At 40.4% G+C, this 21198-nt stretch overlaps 1 protein-coding gene across 2 annotated transcripts in view; it reads left to right on the top strand.

The window, feature by feature from the left end:
* Positions 1-21198, top strand: part of NCOA7 (nuclear receptor coactivator 7) — a 78156-nt gene that overhangs the window by 25655 nt on the left and 31303 nt on the right. For both annotated transcript variants that reach the window (XM_030944725.1, XM_030944723.1), the window contains exon 3: positions 11903-12156. In XM_030944725.1, coding sequence (XP_030800585.1) covers positions 11903-12156 — 254 coding nt within the window. The remainder of the gene's footprint in view (positions 1-11902; positions 12157-21198) is intronic.

Raw genomic sequence — 21198 nt, 5'->3', positions numbered from 1 at the left:
TATATAGCCAACTAAGGGAATTCTATTGGTAATAGAGGAAATTCTGTGGGTACACTGGATACCTGTCTGCTTGCACTATATCTGAACTACTAGATGCATGTTCTGTAGTTTTTGCTGCATGCCTTTAGGCATTGGGCTCCCCACTCTTGCTTCCCCAAGGAAATGAAACTTCTTGCCTCTGCTCTGGGGCTTTGAACAGGGTAAGAGGCTGTGTGCATATTCCTGATGGCCTTAGGCTCCCCATGGTAAACTCTCATGCCCTTAGTGTTAATCCAGCTTCCAGACTGTGTTTGGAAGGGATTTCATCCACCCCACCCTGCGCCTCCCAATCTGATTATCTGGAGGTGACTTGTAAGTGTAGGTTTTTGGTGGTTTTTTCTGTCCTACTCTGTAGTCTGAGCAAAGAGTGTTTCCTAGGATCATCTGAAATTTGAAGATGTATGTTACCTATGCTTTAAGTCTCTCATGTTGTTCCACTGAGATCTGTGGGATTCCTCCTTTTGATTTATGTGAGAGAAAATCCCAAGGAGAGCAGCAGGAGTGGTTAGGAATTTGGGGAGGAAGGAGATAATTGTCTTTATGCTGGAAAACCTTTGTAATGTAAATAAGCCATAAATCAGCTCTCTGGATGTCTTAATACACTGAGTATTTTCCTGTGAGGCAGCAGTTTCTGGCACAGAGAACTTGTCTTGTATAACACTTAATATACTGCTAATAACTTCAGGCTTTTGCTACGGTTTTTCTGGACAGGCTATTTTTATTTCAGTAGGTGTAAGCTTAACAGCTAGCCAATCACTGGTAAGCTTAGTTTAAATTACATTATGGTTTTGGCATAACAGTGCATTTCTGTAATGGATTTTTACTTTCAGTACTGCTTCTATAAATAAGTGGCTTGAAGGTGTCAGTCACATGTTTCAATCAGACAATCTTTAAAAGTCAAATCTCCTCAAGCAGAAGATTTATCTGTATGTTCACTATCTGTTAGTGAACTAAATGTTATAAAGATGATGCTGCTCTTTCCACCTGGACCGCAGCAGGCGCTGCATGTTGTAGTTCTGCTTGTGTGAGGCTAAGAAGGATTTTTTGTTGTTACAAATACTGCCAAAACTATTTTTTTCTTTTTCTTTTTTTTTTTTTGGCAATCCAGAACTACAGCATATGACTCTGGTCCCATGGACAGATGCATCTGAGCAATTTTATGCATGTGAGGAACCATACTGTTAGGTGTTACAGAACAGTGAAAGCTGCTTGTAGGAGCTGAGCTGTGCAGGCACGAGTGGTGGGAGCAGGTCCAAAGCACTGTGGCTGCAGGGAGAAGTGCCAGAGCATGGGAGGGGAGGGGATGCCAGCAGCTCCCTGCCCACCTGCCGTAGCAGGGGTGGGACCCAGCATGCCAGGAAGCTTTCCTTCCCAGCCCAGAAGGGAAGAGACTAGTGGGCATAATGGCAGGCAGCAGGACACAATGTCACAGAGCACCTCCCTTATCTGGCGTGGGCTGGCTGGATTTGATAGGAGGTTGTTGTCCTTGAAAGTACCAGGAGGCTGAAGATAGCTCCTGGCCTGCTTGTCCCCACCACCCTCCTGCTCTGCATGTGCAGGGAGGAGGTGGCAGCACTCAGCCTCCTGGGAGTGCTGCTGCAAGGAGCAAAAGGGCTGCCTCACAGGATTCCATTCAGGAGCACTCTAAGTTCCTGCTTTCCTCAGCTTATTATTCAGCTACTGCCTCAAGTGCAGTGAGACCTCATGGACTTAACAGAGTCCAGAGAACATGGAGATAGAGCAGAGCCTCTTGTGTCTTCCCATCTTCCATCACGCTGACAGAGGGCAAGGTTTATTTCTTGCTTTTTCATTTTCCCTGAGGCAATTGCTTCTTTCTCTTCCAGCCATATATATTTTGACTATAGGTTAAAAGTTTCAGTTGAAGTGAAAATGAAAAAATGCAAATATTATTGAGGCAAGAATAAATCCATAAGTAATATATAAAACTCACAGAGCAGTTTTAGGAAGTAGTAATTAATACACATTTTATCTCTGATTAGTGTAATTGAGGACTGACAACACTAATGTAATGGTATGGCTGCTAAAAAATACCAGACCATGTCAAATTCTCATTTTAAGGTATATGCTTGTTAGAAGTTGCATTTGTACATGCTTGCCATGTGACTGTCACACATAGACAAGCTCTCCCTGTCTTGTCATCTTTATACCTGTGGTTAATGGTCTTTTTACTACAATATTAAAAAGGTGGTGCCATATTATTTTGTACAGAAGATGATGTGTCTACCTGTTCTGGGTGTAGGTTGATCATGATTCTCACTTATGAAACATCCATTGTATGAGATAATATCAGCCATCATTCTAAACACTGAAAGTACAGATTCCTTTTTATTCCTCCATGACAGCATGACTGTCTGTCTTTTCAGAACTTTAATCCATGTTACAATATCCTAAATGAACTTGGACATTTCTTCTGCATGCCAGTTCATGGGAAGTCTGTTCAGGAAAGCCATTAAACTGCTCAACATGCAAAATAGGTTGCAAATTGAGGACAATGCATGCAGGTTGTTTGAGGATAATGTTGAGAAATGAGATATGCATTTGTTGGTTGAGATTTGTTTTTAGCAATTACTCTGAAATACTTTAAATAAAACCTTTTTCCACTCACATTGCTGTGCTTTTTGCTGAAATTTGTTCCTGAACAGATAAGATTTCAACCTGTTTGCAGGCCTGTGCACAGGATCTCTTATACTGTGATATCTGGCTGTTACTAACAGAATTCTTGAGAAATATGTGGTGACATTTGGATAATTTTGGTGTTACTATGAAAGTTAGCATTTAAAGCCATTGGTTTGGCTTCCATGTAGTGCCTTTTTTGAAAGAAAAAAACCTTGGCCTTGTCTATTAATAATATAAAGGAGAAAGCGTGGGGTTTTTTCTCCATGTTTTTCTTTTTTTAACTACTTTTGTTTACAGCTATATTAAATTGATAGTTTGATGCCATAGAGGTTGGTGCAGTGATGCAGAGTACCTTGACATGTAAATGGTAATTTGCAAAATAACTTTCTTAAGAAAAGCAAAGGCTAATGGAAAGACAGGTACTTTAAATCCAAGTCCCCTCCTTCTCTAAGATGTCTCTATTATTGCTCATTTAAATAAGAAAACTGTTGAATTTTTGACTTTATTTTGGTCACTGACTTCTCAACCATAGCAACTTTTGGATCACCCCAATCCTTTTGGTCAACAAACGCTGGCAGGTGACTTAACTTACTGAATTATGTCAACTTACTCAACATTAAGATGTTTTTTATGGAGAAAACAACACTTTCTTCTCTCTGTGCTGCTGTCAGAGAAGCAGGAACAAAGTCACTGTTTCCTTTTTGCAGCAGTGGAAGCTGCTCATCTTCCAGCCCTCGGAGTGCCAATGTTTATGAAAATTTCCCATCATCAAAGCACCTTTTCTGGATAAGTGGGAAGAATCTGCCATGACCACTTCAGTGCTCCAGTCCAGAGGTCTGCTGGGCATGGTGTGCTGTGTGCCTGGCTTGGCTTTCTGGCATCCTCTTTTTACTGATCTCAAGTAACATAGCAGAGGCTGTTGCTTGACGAGCCCTTCCATCTCAGCAAGGTGCCTGCTTGGAGGGGCAGTCTTGCCTCTGCTTACAAAAGGCTGCCTTCTTTTGTGTTGACAGCAATGCTAGCACAGCCAAGTGGGATCTAATGGGGGAGTGATCCAATTTTGAAAAATTTAATCATGTATTGGTATTTTTGCTGGGTTACCTTTAACCTACATAGTTTCCCAGATCTGGTCCCTGTGCAGCTGCAACAAATGGGTTTGTTCAAGAGTGGGCACAGCTCCTAGGGCCACAATCAATGGTGAGCAGAGAGAGAGAGGGGCACCTTCTGTTGCTAACAGAAGTGGCTTAAAGGTGTTTCTTTGAGCTACAGGCTTTGAAACAAGTCTCCTTTTCCTCAAACAGTGTTTAGCTCTGGAGGTTTGCTGTGCTTTTTGCCTCCTTACTGTTGCACTCACCATTCTTGATTTCTGCTGGGGGCCAGGCACGGATGCTCAAGAATGAAGGGAGGGGAAAAAAAAGGGAGTGCCTGCAAGTAACCTTCAAAGGTCTGCCCACATGTGTTCAGCCTTCTAACAGATTGCTGTGTACTTTCCTTCTGAGGAAAAAACAAACAAGCCCCCCTAAAACCAAAACAAACCAACCAAATCACCGAAATTGAAAGACTGTTATCTCTGTCACTGTGTTCTCCGTGGCCCTGCCATGATGAACTTTCATATTGGCTCTTTGTACCTTTTTACATCTTTGGCAAAAACGTGCCTAAGCTGTATATTTTTTGTCTGCATTTTGCTTTTATCTGAATTTAATTCTTGAAAGAATTTAATTTGGTATCTTTGGTACCTCTCATATAAGAGATACTAAGATAACACTCCTTGAGGGTTTTTTTTTTCTGGAGGTGGTTTCCAGCTACATTACTGCTGCATGATGTGTGGCACATTTCCTGTGGGTTTTGCTGTAAATGACCATTGATTTTCACCTACTGTTTTATTGCTTCCTTGCGGATGTTTATTGCCATTTGAGTCACTGAGCTCTAAATTTCTTTCTGTTTTCAGGCAGTTTAATCAATACTAAAACTGCTTTCTATTATCGGGAAATTTTGTTACATGGGTGATCTCAGAAAGTGGGTGTGGAGCAACCACTGTATGGAGCAGCACACATCCCCCGGAGCTTTCCATGTACTCTGTTGTTGCCTTTGGGATTGTTCTCAATTCTTGCATTTTGTTTCCCTGTGTTAATGAAATATTAGTTTTAAAGGGCCTTCCTCTTTTTTTCATGCAATTTGAGTTTTATGAAGAGTGTTCAGTTGAGGCAGGGAGTGAGGAGTTTACCAAAGCTTTGGAGGAACTTGAGATGCGTTGGCCAGCTTGATGAGCTTATTGTCCTCATCAGAATAAAAAAGTTTATATAGTTTACTATGGTGTGACTCCTTCTGTGCAGCTTCTCTGTAACTGCAGTTCCCTTTTCCTTGCAGTTTCACTCAGCTGGTGTGGAGGGCGAGTGGTGGCTCCAGGGGCTGGCATTAAGTGGGGGAGGGCAGCTGGGAACCAGCACTGTCTGGAGGTGACAGGGCAGGGCCATCCCTCCCTTGCCCGGGCTTCAGTGCAGACACAATGCCTAGTTGAGCTACTTTCAGAAGAATTCCTGGCATGTGTAGGAGCCCTTTGGGGTGATGAATGAGCACCACAGTAGGAGAGAGTATCTGGCACTGTCAGCAGACGAAAGCAGGGGGAGCACGATGGGAGTGTGTTAAAAATCAAGTCTGTATTTGTGACAAAATAGTTCTGTGGTGCTGCTCTGACTGAATAAGCCCATTAAGTGAACTTCTGGCAAAGTTAAAGGAGTCATCTGAAGGGAATGACTTCTTCATTTTGCCTTCTGCCTAAGGGTGTTCTTTCAGAACTTGCAGTAACTAAGGTTATAGGGGAGAGAATCAAATAGATGTCTAAAGGAAGCAAAATAGCTTTGCAGAATCCTTTTCCTACAGAAAAGATTTTATTAAATTGTTGTCATGGCAAGCGAGTGCTGAATACATCATAACCTCTTTTGCTAAGTAAACAGAAAAGATGGGAATACTTTTGCTTTTGAAACTGGAAAGTTTGTTAAAGTGTGTGGGAGCACGGTAGTCTTAAATTTAGGAAAACAAAAACTTTCAGACAGCTCAAAACCCTCTTTGAGTTTTACCCAGGGAAACAGGGATTATTTCCACCCCTTAAATAAACATAAAATATGTTAGATGAGATATTTAAAATTCCCTGATCTAAGTCAGAAAACTGGGGAGGGGAGATTAACATATTTTACTTAATCTAAGACCTCATCAGAAAGTGTAGTGTCTTTAAAATTCCAGAACAACTTTACTACAAATCGTCCCCTCCACATTACAGATGATGAAACAGATGTAGTGACTTGGTTTTTAAGCTAATGGCAGTATTGGGAAGAAAATAGACATACCCTGGATTGTCAGTGCAGCGCTTCACTCTCTGGAGCGTGCCAGCTTTCTAGAGCATTGCTGCTGGCTGACCATCTGTGAAGCCTGGTGCTGGTACTTGCTGTCAATCAGTAACAGGAGCTCCAATAGAAGTGGAAATTTCCAGCTTTGACCTGTGCTACTAACATCAGAGCTTTCAGGAGTTGTTTTTTGTCCTTTGGAATGACCAGGTTATGGACACTTTTGAGTGTCTGCAACCATCATACTGGAACCACATGGTTGTCCTTGATAACTTTTTCAGATTTTTTTTTTGTAGCTTTTTTTTCCTCTCTGTGGAACATATATTCTTTAAATATCTGGCAAAAGATGTTCTCTTCCTTACATTTGCCTTAATAATCTGTCTTGATAGTAAACACACAGCCTTGTGGCTTGCTTGTTTCCAAAACAGGACGTGTGCCAACCTGAAATGGCTGGTGTTCCATGGAGTGAGTGTGCTTCCTTGTGGGGTGAATGCTGTTTAGTTTTAGGAAGATTTCTGGGGGTGAGTGGCTTTTTTTGTTTCTGTGCTGAAGTGAAAGTAGCTGCACTGGGAAGGTCTGGGTTGTGTTATGGTCTGCCAAGCAGTCTGACTTCCTTTGGCTTTGCAAGCAGCAATGATTTATTTTGTCTGAGATTTGCTTATTCTTCAGGTTCATGGGATGGGATGAGAGCAGGGCCATGCCTGGAGCTGGCTGAGTCGTGCTGGCACTGAGCTGGGTGAAGGGGAGAGGGGTGATCTGTGCAGGCTGGGAGAGAAGGACTGATTAAGATCAGACCAGTGGGTGACTAATGGAGATTTGTACTGTCAGATTGCTGTAGGTAGGTAGGGGTTTTTTTTTGACATGACATTTGATTTATTTAGCTCTTCCGGATGGGTGGAGAAAGGCATAAAGGGTAGAAAGAAACTAGTATCTGTTATAATCAGCGCAGAGATTTAAATGAAGATTAAAATTATTAATTCTGAAGTAAATAATTGGGGTGCATATCATTTTTATATAAAAGAAATCTTAATGGGAACAAAACAAATTAAGGTGTTTGAAGTGTTTTAAAGGGTTTTTTTTGTAATCTTATTGTATGTATGCAGAAATAGATTTTTAAAAATGGCATTTGAGGAACATGATCTCTTTGTGCTCTGCAGGATGTTAAGATGATTGTGTGCCAGATATCAAGGTACATTTTAGAGGATGCACATTGTAGAAAATATCCAAAAAGGAAAACTTCAGCTTGGCAGCTGAAAGATAAAAAGATTTCTTTTCCCTTCCCCCTTCTTTTGTTAATATTTTTGGAGGGCCACTTTATTAGATGCTTTTGTTTCTAAAGCAAGAGTTGTTCATGGTCTATGATTTTTATTAATCTAATACATCATAAAAAACATGCCTTACTATCACAGGAGTTTTTTAGATCATCCTATGGTAAGGACCTAGTGCTCTTTGACTGTGCTATTATGTGTTGAATGAGGTCCTATTGTATTGTCTGTTAGACACCTCTACTGAATAAATGTTAAGCAAAACAAAATGAAATTTCTGGGAAAGAAGTTACTGTCGGATTTCCATGTCTTTATTGTCTCAGTGTCAGAGTTGCTTTACTGGTTGCTTGTAGTTTCTAGTGGAAGTTGGCAGATAAAACCAACCCTCTCTTCTCTGGGCAGTTTTCTTTTTACCCTAACCACCTGCCCTGTAAGTGTAATGGGAAATTCAGGCTGTTTTATTCTAAAACTTAGTTATTTGCCTTTCATAGGCAGTGAAATAGAGTTGGGTCTGGAAGATGAAGTAGGCTATTTCTTGGAATGCTTCCTAGCTGTTTTCCTGTAAGTCAGTATTAAACAGTCAGTTGCAAATTAATTTAAGTAAGCGCTGCTAACCTTGCATTTTTACCTGCCTACTCTGAGATTGTGCCCATTTCAGATCATTAGTCTTTATTAAATTAAATGATCTTTTTATTGCAGTAAGTTTTGCTTTTGCTGGCAAACTTTGTATTTGGACAAACTTAGAAAATGCCGTCCTGGTTGTTGTTCAGAAAGCACTTGAGAGGCTGGAAACTGATCCCCCTCTGTATAAACTCAGAAGAAATGTTTTGCCTGTCAGAATCAACTAGCTTGAAAAATGTTATCTGGTGTCTAAATGAAATTACAGATGTGTAAGACTTTCTTCATAAACAGGAGTGTTTTTGCAGATAAGATGTTTGTTTATCCTGCCCTCCCTGTTTCTTTCTTTTTCTTTTTCCCCCAGCAGCTTTTTTTGTGGAACACAACATACCCATCAACTGATACTGAAAACCAAGTATTTTCTGCAGCAACACTTTCTGAATTCACTGTATGCATCTTGTTTTGCTTGAAAGGCTGATTTAATTGCAGAACAAGATCAAACTGAGGGGTTTCATTTTTTTGTTGTTGTTCAGCTCCCTTTTACTTTCATAACTATTGGGACAAAACTGAACATTAGGTTCGTTCACAGACATCCCCTCAGAAACTGAACAAACCCACTCAAAATCTTCCAAAGTAGTTGAAAAAAGAAATAATTCAACAAATTAGGTTCTTAAAACCATCGTTCATAGCAGCTCTTGTCATGAAGGTTGGGAAATACCTGAGAGAAGAGTAGGTTAGACTTCCAGCCCCTACCTTCTTTAGGAGATGATGGATTTGAAATCTGAGTGAGAGAAGGACTCCCTTCTCAGGGAGTGTGTATACAGGTCAGTGTGAGAGGTGAGTGGAGGCTGAAGGAGGTACCTCAAGAGAATGGAGTTTAAGATGCAGTAAACCCTTCATCCTCTTCACAGCCCAGTCTCTGCTGCACTGTACCAGTGTGCATTAATAATGAATGTATGTATACAGGGCTTTGCTTTACTAAGAGGGTGCATAATGTCAAAAAGCATAGTAGGTTTGAGGCTGCCATTATGGCTTTAAATGCTGTTGAAGGCTTGTTTTGGTTCCTTGATATATTACAGGCAAGGCTTTTCAGGAGTGGTGAATTGGAGGGGTTTTGGTAATTTTTACCAGGCTTTAGAAACCTCAGGAAGAAGCATCTTACAAGCAGAGATCACAACCCTAGACAGAGTTGCAGTTACTCTGAGTCCTGTCTGGAATGTCATGGATAATTTGTTTTAATTCAGTCTTTTTTCCTAGTGCCAAGATTAGCACTTTTGGAGTTGGATGGTCATGGCCTTGAAACAGAGCAGTGGGCAGGAGGAGTAAGCTTGGCACCATCAGAAAATCGGATAGCTGCCATGGTGATGGAATAGAAGTTATGAAGTCCCCAGATGCTTGATCACTTGTACCTGAAGTACCAGTGACACTGCCCATTCACAGCAGCAGCAGGAGCTGTGTGCTGGGGATGCTGTACATTGTGTAATGAGCCCCCAGTGTGCTGTAGGAGTGGGAATGCAGCAGGGATTAAACAGTGAGGACAAGAACCAGTCAGTTGCATTGCAGTGAGTCAGTTCAGACTCTCCTTTCTGCTTTCCTTTGTTCTATCACTAGTGGACCAGTTCTGTTTTAGCTCTTCATTCTAAAAGTTGCCAGGCGCATCTTTGAAAACTCCAGTTCAAATGAGAATGTTTTAAGGAAAGTACTGACAGAAGCTGTTAGTATTGTCACAAGGACTGTTGACCTCTAGAGAGGTGTTACTCTCTATTTTTCCTCCCCCCTGCCAGAAAGGGTTCTGTTGCCACTAGTGGCTCTCCTGTTGTTTTGAGATACTACATTCTTACTACAGAAAGCTTACTAAACAGTTTGTGATCAAAACAAATAGACTGTGAATCTGAAGACAGAAGTCTGCTGCAGTGCGAGTAGAAGTGGGGTGCTAATGGATGCTTGCTAGTTCTCATCTACTGAAGCAGGTGATTTGGGTGTCCTGTGATATGCACGCACACAGGAAGGTCATTGAGTCACTGGAGTCAAAAGTCAGGAATGTGGCTCATTTAGAAGTCTGTAATTGGTTATAACCATGGTAGGAATATGCCATTTTAGCATAGAAGGCTGCGTTGCCAAGATTTACACCAGAGCTAAATATACACATTGTGCATGCAAAGTCTTTGTAATGTTTTGTGATTGCTACAGCAGCCTTTTGGAAGGGCTGTGGCTTACTAGTTAAAAATAAGCCTTATTTGCGTATGCAAATTTTAATTAGTCTAGTTTAACACTTAGTCAGTTTAAACACTTCATTTGTTACATAGATGTAGTCACTTTTATCTTTTCTAAAACACCCTGTACGGTGTTTTCATATGTAGTCAGGACTGAATCCATAAATTTCATATACAGTAACTGTCTCTTGCTGGGCAGAGCATGAGCTACTACTGCTATTTATCTTACAGATCTGTGAGTTTGAGTGAGTGGGGAACACAGCATCCTCACTGGACTGGCTGCAGGATGTGAATCTTTCTATTTTGGGAAGCATGAAAGAAATATGTATACATACATATGTGATAGACACCGTTTGTAACACAGACAATGCAACAAAACTGTTGTGTTTTGAAGTGTTTCACTGGAAAGTGTTGGTCACATGTACTCTGAGAAACTGACCCTTCTCAGTCTAAACATTCTGAACTTGGAACTGGTTTTAGTATTTTATTTTTAAAAAAAGCTATGTAGCCTGAAATGTCTTTCTAAAATTTGCAATTGCTCTGTGTATTTCTTTTATGTTGCAGTCTAAAAGAAAACATGAAAAGCATATAAACGTAAAGGTGGAAGAAAGAGTCTCTGAAATTCCTGCATTATATTAATAACTTATTGTATTAAGTTTTCACTTACGTAAGCTACTGCTGTGAGCTCATGAGACCTTTTCCCATTTGTGGTGACTCACTGGTTGTCTGTATTTTCTATGCATAATTCTTCCTGTGCACAAAGCAAAGTTTTTGGCATCAACAAGATAAATATACTACTCACTCCCTTAGATACCTTATAACCAATAAGTTAATGTACTGAAGAGAAGGAGCATTAGATAGATTAGTTTTTCATTTTGGACGGTATGAGTCAGTGATTAACTGGGAGCTATTTTAGTGACAGTGACCCTCAACCCATAAAGTCAGTCTTCACTCTCACTAAGCAAATTCCATGCTATAGATGGTGATTTAGCAGAAAATTCTGTCTTAGGATTCCTGAAGCATCTTTGTCACTTGATCTGTGCTTTAAGGAGTCTTCTAAAAAGAAAATACTCGTGTTGCTATAGTGATAAGTTGGAAGATCTATAGGCAGCTTAAAATTTCTCTCAGAAGAAATCTAGGGAGCTGGAAAATGTTCTGGCACAAGCAGTTTGTGGCCACGTTGATAATGTTGCAGAAGGAGCTCCTGGGTGACACTTGGAATACCAGCTAGTGTGGGTTGTGCCAGAACAGCTGTGGAGTAGCATGAGTGGCCTCTAGGAGATAACGTCGGAGAAAATGGAAAAAAATAACAAGTTTATATGAGAACAGATGGTTTTGTAAAGCAGGAGCAATGGACTGTGGAATTGTTGTTAGCTGTTGCGTTATAGTACATTTGGATCTGAGGTTTTATTTTATACCAAGCTTCATCCTGAAAACATGAATTCAGTACCTTGTTTTTACATTTAGATGTATGGTCCTTTTAAAAACCCCCAGGTTTTTCAATGGTTTGTTTGTTTGTTTTTCTTTGTTCCTTCTCCTCAGTAAACAACAGTAAAAACTTTTTTGTTATTCTTGAGAAAGTATCCTTGAGATTATGATATAATGGAAGAAAGAGTATAAGGTAGGATCATCTAAGTTACCAAGTTACTGATGCCAAGTGTGTGATTTTTAAAGGGTTGTAAGATATTCTGATATTAAATTATTTTTAAAAGATCAATTTAGAAAGTGAGTTTTCTTGTCTCTAGAGGTTGGCTAAATCTTAATATGGGTTTCTTTTCTTTATGCGCAGTTTGAAAAAGAAAAGGCAAGTCAAACAAACCACTGAGACTGTCTCTGCCAGCTCCCCTGGATCTCCTGTTTCCAAAACACCTTCTGAGAAAGATGATGAAAGTAAAGTTATTTTGGAGCAAATCAGTTCCTCTGAAGACAACTGTAAATTTCCTGGGGAAAAGGAAACTGCTCCAGACAAGGAAAAGAAAAAGAAAAAGTACAATCAACTGAAAGACATCAGACGCACAGAACTTAAACGATACTATAGTACTGGTGAGTTATATTAATGCTGTAGGATTTTAAAATATGTTTGTTTTGATAGCTTGCTAATGTATTTTTCCCATATTCTGTAGGCCTTTCTTATATGGATAATTAACTTTGGATATCCTTCCTATAAAAGCAAATAGAATTATATAGTTCAAAATATCTGGTACTAACTTAAACATTGCATTCTCACAAAAATGCCTATATCTTGTTTCTCAGTTCTAAAACTCAGTGTTGTTATAGTCAGCAGTTAGTTTATTATTGCATTTTATTTTAGTTATTTTTAAGATTAGTCTTCAATGTTTTATGGGGTTCAGTTTTTTGGCAGGGCTATTTCTTTCATAAATTGATGTATACTGTTCAAGGCTTCAGTCTTAATTCACATTCATGTTTGTCTGTTGAAGTGCGAGGAAGTAAGTAAATTAACTACATATTTTTAAACAAGATGTCAAAGGGCTTGTGTGATGGCTTGTTTCCCCCCACCCCGCCCCCAGCTAAGTAAATTAATTATAAATTCCTTTTTAGATTTTTTTTTGCAAGTACTAAAAAAAAATTGTTTGTACATTAATATATGAGATGAGTCATATACACATCTGCATTTCTGGAGTGTAATTTGTTAGATACTCTTAAATGATTTAGATATGATTTTATATGACATGATTTAGATATAGATATATGATTTAGATATGATTTACTTCTCATTCCAGATTTTGTCTTGATATTTTGTTGGAATGAATTCTTAGATTTGGAGAACTCTGGTTCCATCTTGCAAGGAATCCTTTCTCAAAGAGAAGGAATGGAGCAGAAAACTCCAGCTATTCTCAAAGCAGACTTCTTTGCTGCTCACACAGTGTGTGCATGGATGGCTGACTCCTAAGGAGGAGTCTTATTTTAGGATAAAAAAAGGACATCTGCAGTGAAAATGTTATGTGTTGAGTGGTCGTGCAGACAATCCCACAGGCAAAGAGCACCTTTAATGAGGCAGTATGGGCCTGGCCATAGGGGAGATAAGCCCTGGAGTAATGCTTCCTGGGGTTTACAGTGATTTATTGATCAGGCTGTAACCTTTGGCAGATTTGAATGTCATGAGATAATTATTTGAGAACTAAAAGAACTTCTCTCTGTCTGATGTTCTGACCACGCTGTTCTGGAAATAAGATCTGTAAAAGGAAGACTGTTGAGTTGTTAATGAACAAACCCGTAAATTCTTTCTGCTTTGGTAGTATGCTGATATAAAAAACCCCAAACACACCAAAATGAAAGCTTCTGCTGCATTCCTAGTAAAGTGCTTCTTCTAGAAGCACTTGTTTCTTTGTATCTAGAGTAATTTAGGTGTTTGTGAGGTAGCTGAATTTTTTTTCTCAAGTTTTTCAGGTGGTAAATTAAAAAATTCTGCAACAGTTGGCACTTGGGTGGCGAGATGGGGGGCAATGGGATCACTCTCTGTCACTGAAGAATGTGGCAGTGCTAGCTAAGGAAAATGTAAAGGTGTCTTTGATGTCTTTGAGTTGTCTTTGACTTGTGATCCAACAGTCAGTACAAACTCAGGTTTTACTTACGTCTGTTTCGTAAGTGTTCCCTGGTTTCACGTGGATTGGCATCATTACAGGGTGACTTGAAATGCTACTTATCATCATGTAGGTGTGCAAAATTTCTGAGTTCTGCAGAAATACAGAATTTCTGTTGAGAAATAATTTAATGCTGCTGTTGAGCTGAGCACAGATTCAACTGGCAAAATCCAGAGAGATAAAAACTTCCTCCTTGTTTAAATGCCTTCTTTTTGGTTGCTCCTGAAGGCTTTTACCCAACTGGAGCCCCAAATTGAAGAAGTGAAAGTTTAAATAGAGGCAGAAAAGAGTTGATTGTGAAACAAGTGCAGTGGCTCCATGTGCAGCTTTCAAAATGAAGTCTTTTCAGTAGAATTGTTAGTTGCCATGGCACTGCACTACATGGCTTATACTGCCTTCACCCACTGCAGCTGTAGCTCACTGGGTTACCTGCTCAGCTGTTTGTCACTGCTGCTCTCCAGAAAGCTGCCACCTTTGCCAATATCCTGAGTAGTTTCTGAGAGCTGTCTGTACAGCCACAGCAGTCTGAAAGAACTGGATTTGTTTAACTAGTTTGCCTTTTACCTGCACATGGTGTGGCAGAGGACAAACCCATCTGTCTTGCTGAGCTGAGTTCTGCCAGGTGTACATTCAGCAATTCTCTGCTGGAAGATGTGTTAGCTGCAGTGGTGGGAAGGTACTGCCTAATCTGTAAAGACTTTATATTTTCATTGTTGATATGCTTTCATATGAAAGTGTCTGAGAGGGATTATCCATGCATACATGTGTGTCTTAATTATTTAATATCAGGGATACATATACCTCATTTCCCTCTCCCCCCCTTCCCCATCTTTTTTTCCCCTCTGACTTGTCCCATTATTGATGTTTTCGAAGTGCTCTGACTAAAAAGCATACACACTATCTCTGTTAACCATTTTTCTGTTTATGTTTTCTGAAGGGTTTGGGAGTTCTGGTGTCTGTTTCTGCCCAACTAGCCAGCTTTGACTAATGTCTGGTACATGGTAGCGGGGTTGGAGCTAGATGATCTTTAAGGTCCCTTTCAACTTAAACAGCTCTATAATTATAACTTTATGAAAATCTGACACAGTAATTACTTCTTTTTCTCTGAAATGCTTCCTGCACTTTATCAAAATGTTTAAGTTTCCTCAGAAGGAAAATTCATTAAATGTAGCAACAGCCTTGCATATTCCCATGATACAACCAAGCTTTGTGGATTAATGGAAGTTCTGTCATTAGATGATTTGAGTCCAGAGGAGTTGTGTCTGTCAGTCTAACAGAATGAAGACCACTGTCCTCTGAATAATCTTCCTTTCATATTTTACAGGACAATAAATCCTTCTTTATTTATTGTTCTAAAAGATGGGGGAAGGAACATAACATCTCATTATAACTTGTTCCTTGCACACCACGTCCCTTCATTAGATGCTTGTGAATGTGTTTGCCTTTTTGAATTTGCAAATGCTGTGACATCCTGACTCCTACTTTGAATGCTGAACTTTTTATAGATTTTAATAGCTTTTAATAGATTCCTGCAGGCACCAATGCTGTCAGGGGGATTTTGTTGACTCAGTAAATTTCTCTTCTCTAGTAGAAGAACTAACACAGCTTCTGAAGGCTGTGCAGAACTGGAGGTGGTTATCCCTGCCAAGCTTTGTACAAAAGATAGTGGTTAAAAGGCTTTGATAATTTGGGGAGCGTGGAAGCACAGCAGTGCAGCGAGGAGCTCCTGTCCTGCATCCAGGTGTGGCGTTGTGTTAATGCCGGCAGCCGGCGGGCGGCACCGCCGAGCCGAGGAGGAGGAGGAGGAGGAAGGAGGCGGTGCGACTGGGGCATCCTCTAGGAAGGGATCCTCCAGCGTCCCTCTCCCAGCCAAGACTGTTCAGTGCAGCATATCGGCTCACACTGTGGTGGCACCCTTACAAATAACCTGATGGTATAAACAGGAATGATCATTTTCCTTGAGGCACTGCTAAGTGGCTGAACAGGTCCTACTGCCAGAAGGTTTCTCCAGTGTAGCCTCATCGCTTCCTTTCCTCTTAGCACTTGCACTGTTCTTCAGTGGGTCTGTCGTTCTGTAACAATTTGCAACCGTCGCCAAATCTCATCCTGTAAGACGTTGCCTTGCTGTATCTTTTGGCTTATGTGGCAATATATTTTTTAATTTTGTCTCATTCTGCTGTTGTTGCTGCAGTAAACAGCTTTCAGACCTCTGGGGATATGTCTGTCTGGCACAGTACAGTGGTTGCATAGGTGCTCTGGCTGCTGTACTTGGTGCCCAGGATGCTCTCCCCTTCTTCTTGGGATAACCTAGCTGACCTACTTTTGCAGCTTGGCTTCTTGCTTTTGACGTGCTGTCTCTGCAAAGCCTGTTTTTATTGAAAGATTAGGAAACCACAACTTCCTGTCAGGAGTTGCTGAACTGGATGAAAACATCTGTATTGTGCCACTGAAGACACTGAGGCAGGTAAAAAAGTGTGAGCTGAAAGCAAGCAGTGCAACAGTGGTCAAAAATGACACTGAATCTCATCCATGTATTTATTCCAGCATGATATCATGTGTCTTTCTATCAGATGTGCATAATATTCCTAGATTCCACTGATTTTGCTTGAAAACCTAAGCACGCAGCATATGTGAGGAATTGGTTTCCATTAAAGAATATGTCATAAAGAAGAGTTTGGTTTAGGTGGTTTGTCCCATATCACAGAATTACTTTTGTCAACAACATAAAATCCAGCTGACTAGCTTATCATTCTGCTTTGTAATCATAAAGCCATCCTTTCCCATTCACTGCGGGGCGTTCAATTTCTGCAGGAGTGGGAGGTGAGAGTAAAAACCCCTTCTTAGTGTAGCTCTGATTTACATCAAAACAAGCAGGACTCCTAAACACCATGAGAAGGAAAGTGGTATATGTCCATTTAATGAGAGAGTATATCACACATTGAGCAGGAGGTGCCAGAGTGTCTCCTTAGGGACAGAAAGCAGATGCCTTTTTTTTTACTTGTCCTCCCTGGCATCCCTTAGCAGGGAGTGATGCAGGAGCAGTGCAACATGTGCAGTTACCAAGCCTCTGAGTGTTCTGGGTAAATGACCAAGAACAAATTTTAGTGAGCAAAGCAGAGAGGAGATAACAATTTTCATTACACATTTCGTGGTGAGATTGGCCCTGACTGGCGCAAAACCAGCAGAGGCAGCTCCCATGATACCAGAGGTGCTTTGTTTCAAAGATGAAAGTTACTTGCAATGCATTGAAAATGTATAGGGAATTTAAATGTAATCAAATGGTGGGACATTTCCTGAACACACATTGCAAAATAGGTCATCTGCTAAGTAGGCTTAATCTGAAGTGGTCTTTTCAGCACATATTGAGTTAAAAATGGAAATTTCCTTCTGCTTATGAGTCCTGGTTTTGTCTTTTGTATTACTTGGTACAGAACAGTAAGATGCAGTTGAGGACCTCATTCAGGTGCTACTCATAAAAGAAAAAAGAATTTAAAAAATAAAAGTGAAAATCCGTATAAATTTTTGCTTGTAGCTACCTAACTGTAATCAGCCCTAATCTCTGGCTCTTGATTTGGTCAGCCTTATTCATGTAATAAAGTACTTTCTATCCTAAGTGATCCAAGTGATTTACAAAGTGGTCTACTCAGTGTTACGTTAAGTTGTTTAATACAGCAGTAAGAACAGGATCTAAATTTTCTCAGGTTCTGAGATCTTGCCTTAGTGTTTGTGCTTCAGCCCAAAAATGACTGTGGATATAAGGAGGGTTGAAAATGCAAATTATATGTTTCTTTCAGAATGAAGATCTCAAATAAAATTGAAGCAGCATAAGAAGCAGTCAATTTGGTTATAATTGCCTGTGTAGAATACTATGGGGATTGGAATAACTTGCATATGAGAGGAGAATGAAGGTACTGACTGGGCAGTGTCTGGTTGCGAAGCTTCAGGAAGCTGGATTATTAGCACTGGTCACAGAAACCATGTGGAAACAATAAGTGGACAATGACTGAAAGGCAGCTGCTTTCAGGTGACTTGTTTTGGAATGAGAACAAATGGTCTTGGATCCCAGAGGATCAGTGTTAAGGCCACCAGGTTATACTGAAGCTGTGCTGTTAAGAGATGTTTGCTAGAAACAGTTGCACAGAGAAGGGACTCCTTGTCCATAGGCAGGAGAATTCAATCTGAGCAGTAAGTACCAGTAATAATGTTGTTAGCATTTAAGTTCTGAAAATTTGTGTGGAAATCTTAACACTGGACAAGCTCCCCATGTTTGAGGTCTGCTTCAAATTCTCATCTCCCTGGATAAGCTTTTATTTGTTGTTAAACTGAGTAAAAGATGCAGATAGTTGAAAGTTGATGTTTTGTATGTAATAAGTAGGTATTGCCCATCAACACAGCCTTGGCATTATCAGCACCATGCTCAAAGCAAATGAGTGGCACACATGGCACCTAATCTTGAGACAGAAGACTGAGCTGTTTTTAAGTCTGCTGTAAGAAGGAAATGAAGCCATATGGATATATCAAACCAACTTGTAAATTCACCTGTTGATAGTAATCTATTGTATATTTCAAGTAGGAAGCAAGGGAATTGAATGGGAAAGTAAAGGACAGAACATGAAAACTGTCCCAGAACATAAAAAATAAGAGATTTCTTAATTGTGTTAAGAACAAAAGAGAAACTAAAAATAATTTTAAGCAGTTGAATTTTCAGTAATTTTTTGGTGCTTCTGACAGCAGGGAAGATGAAAGGACGTAGAAGGAGAATTGATCTATTTATATACTATGGTGTGATTTTCTCCACTCAGTTAGACACGAAGGTAAACAGTAGCTTAATAGACAAATTTTTTTTTTAATTGACAGAGCTGTTTTTCACATAGGAGTCCTGAGAGTTTATTGATGAATTTGTGATAACTGATGTGTTTTTTTTCAGTAAGCCTTTAAAAAGGTTGATACAAAACTATTATGTTCCTGCCTTCATGTTCAAATAGTCAATCAAGGCAAATTGCATTTGTAACCATTACGTTGCTGATGTCATGTACTAGTATTTTGTGAGTTTATATTGTAGAATGTCTCAAGTTTAAGATTTGGATGGTAGGTCCCTCTGGTAGGATGACCAAGTGTGTTTAGCTGTGAAGGGCTCAGTAGCTTTCTGTGTGTTTCAGCACTTTATAGGTGAGGGGGGAAAGTGCCCACCACAGGTTACTGATGCTGAATTATGTGAACTGAGTGGTAGCTTGAGTACAGGCAGATTACATGTCTTAAAGGTAGGTTGTAAAACAAAGCTTTCCAGAATGAATGGCCTGCTAACTATGAAAAATTACTTGGAGTACTTTATGTGCCTATTTACCTGACCATAAACTTGGGAAACATCATTTTGGAGGCAAAAAAAATTGCACAGGTACTTGAAAGTTTTATGCAAGTGAGTAAAAGGAATCACAGTGTGACTCTGTGACTGCTACTGAACCACTGTGTCCAAGCCTGGTGGTGTGTGTGATTCCAGGGGGAAGAAGTGCTAGAGGGACAGTAGGAGAGCCCATACTGTTCCAGACCAGAGCCCATTTAGTGTAGTGTATGTTCTCCCACAAGAGCCACACCTGGATGTCTGGGGAAGATTATAAACACAGCGAATTTTGTAAAGGCGTCCACACTACTGTCCTCTTCTGAGCTGCTCGTAGTTCATGCATTTAGAGTGCTCTATCCTATGCTTATCTAGCCTCTCCCTGGGCCTGTGCAGGTTTCTACAGGATCCTTTGGTGAAGAGTGCACAGGTTTGCTGCCATTTTCTTGAAGAGCAGTCTTGCTTCTGCTGGCTTTGTTGGGTGGCCATGGGTTCTTGTATAAGAAACTGTCAATCCCTACTCACCATCTCCTTGACCCCTGTGATTTTTCTTGTGCATTTCTTTGTTGTTTTCTGGCTGGTTGGTTGGGTTTTTGTTTGTTCTTTTCTTGCTATAAAATATCCCTCTTCCACAGTTTCCTTTCCAGACTGAAGATCTTCAGCATTCTTTACATATAAGCTGCTTCATGGCTTTGCTTGTCCTTGTTAGCCTTCTCTGGACCTCCAGGACCCAGGATGCTGAAACAGGGGATGTGTTTGCTCTTAATTCAGGTTCTCTGGCTTGGTTTACTGTGAGTTCTGTTTAGCACAGCTCAGGGAAGAAGGAAAATGTTGGAGACTAGAGGGAGTTGTGAGAGACTACTTTGGTTATAACTCTTCTTGAGGGAGAAGAAACCCAAGAACCTTATCCTAAATTAATTGTGTAGTTGAAATATAGCAAAGAGCTTTGACAGGCTTAGCAGACCAGGACATGGAGAGAAACAAGTGGAGATTAGAAATCAAGGATACCTTTTTAACAGTGGCATAAATTATTGAGGCAGAAAATTAAAAAGTGGTGTTTCTGTCATGGGGGAAAAAATATCAGGATTTGCTGTTTTACAGAGTTACTACTGCTATTCCACTATAGGAGTTACTCAAAGTAAGATTGACATCTTGTCAATCAGTGACATCTTGTGATCTGTTCTGGAAAGGTCAGGCTATGGAATGACAGGCTGGTGTTTAGTTAGCTAAAACTGATCTCACTGCTGAAAGACCCAGGTGTGCTTCCAAGGGCTGCCTGTTTTCCCATGGCCTGAATTTTCAGAAAGAGTGAGCACTTATGTTTTTAATTATATTTAAACTCAGATGCACTTAACATCTCTGAAAAGTGGTCCCAGAGGAGGAGAGGAAGGCTGTGGAGTGTTTGGTCCCATAGCCCATGGTTAGGCTGTGACAGGTGTGTGTGCAGGAGGTGAAAAGGAAGCGTGTCAGGAGAATTAATAAAAAGAGTTGTCATATTTCTGCCAGGGATAATGAAGGGAAATAAGTCTTTGTGGTTAGCAAATTCATCACTTCCAGGATCCACTGGCTCATCATGCCTGGGGTAGTCTGGCTTTTCTGGGTTGTGCCAGCTGCCTGCTGAGTCTTGTGCTTGCTGAGCACGGGTGCCCTGTGGAGATAGTCTCGAGTACCTGCAAGGCACATGCAACTCTTGGGTGGTGTATCCTGTGCTGGGATAGAGAGTTGGACTCTCACAGGTCTTTCTCTTCCATGTTTCCTGGAGGGCTATCAAGCAGGCAGATTGCATCCTTTGCCTCTTCCCCTACCCAGGCTTCAGAATCTGTGCCCTGAGTGCCTGCAGAGCAGTCCTCTGCAGCACCCACGTGTGTCAGCTCTCTCCCCAGTGACTCACAGTAGCTCTCTTGGGATTTCTGCCCCCAGGAAATAGGCAGAATATTCTCATTTTATTCTCAGACATTCTTCTTTAATACAGGAATATTCATAAGCCAAGTATGTAAAAAGCACAATATAGTGCATTTGAGATCACGTTGCAAATCTTTTGCTCTCCAAGCAGAGGCAGAGGTAGTAATTTTTAGAGTGTCTGCATAACTTAGGCGTGGTATCCTCAAGGCAGGCTTTTAATTTCTCCATGAAGTTCCTATATTGTGC

This window comes from Camarhynchus parvulus, chromosome 3 (assembly GCF_901933205.1).
Source record: "Camarhynchus parvulus chromosome 3, STF_HiC, whole genome shotgun sequence".
In the NCBI taxonomy this organism is placed as follows: domain Eukaryota; kingdom Metazoa; phylum Chordata; class Aves; order Passeriformes; family Thraupidae; genus Camarhynchus; species Camarhynchus parvulus.
The sequence above is the reverse complement of the archived record's forward strand: the minus strand, read 5'-3'. Positions and strand labels throughout refer to the sequence as shown.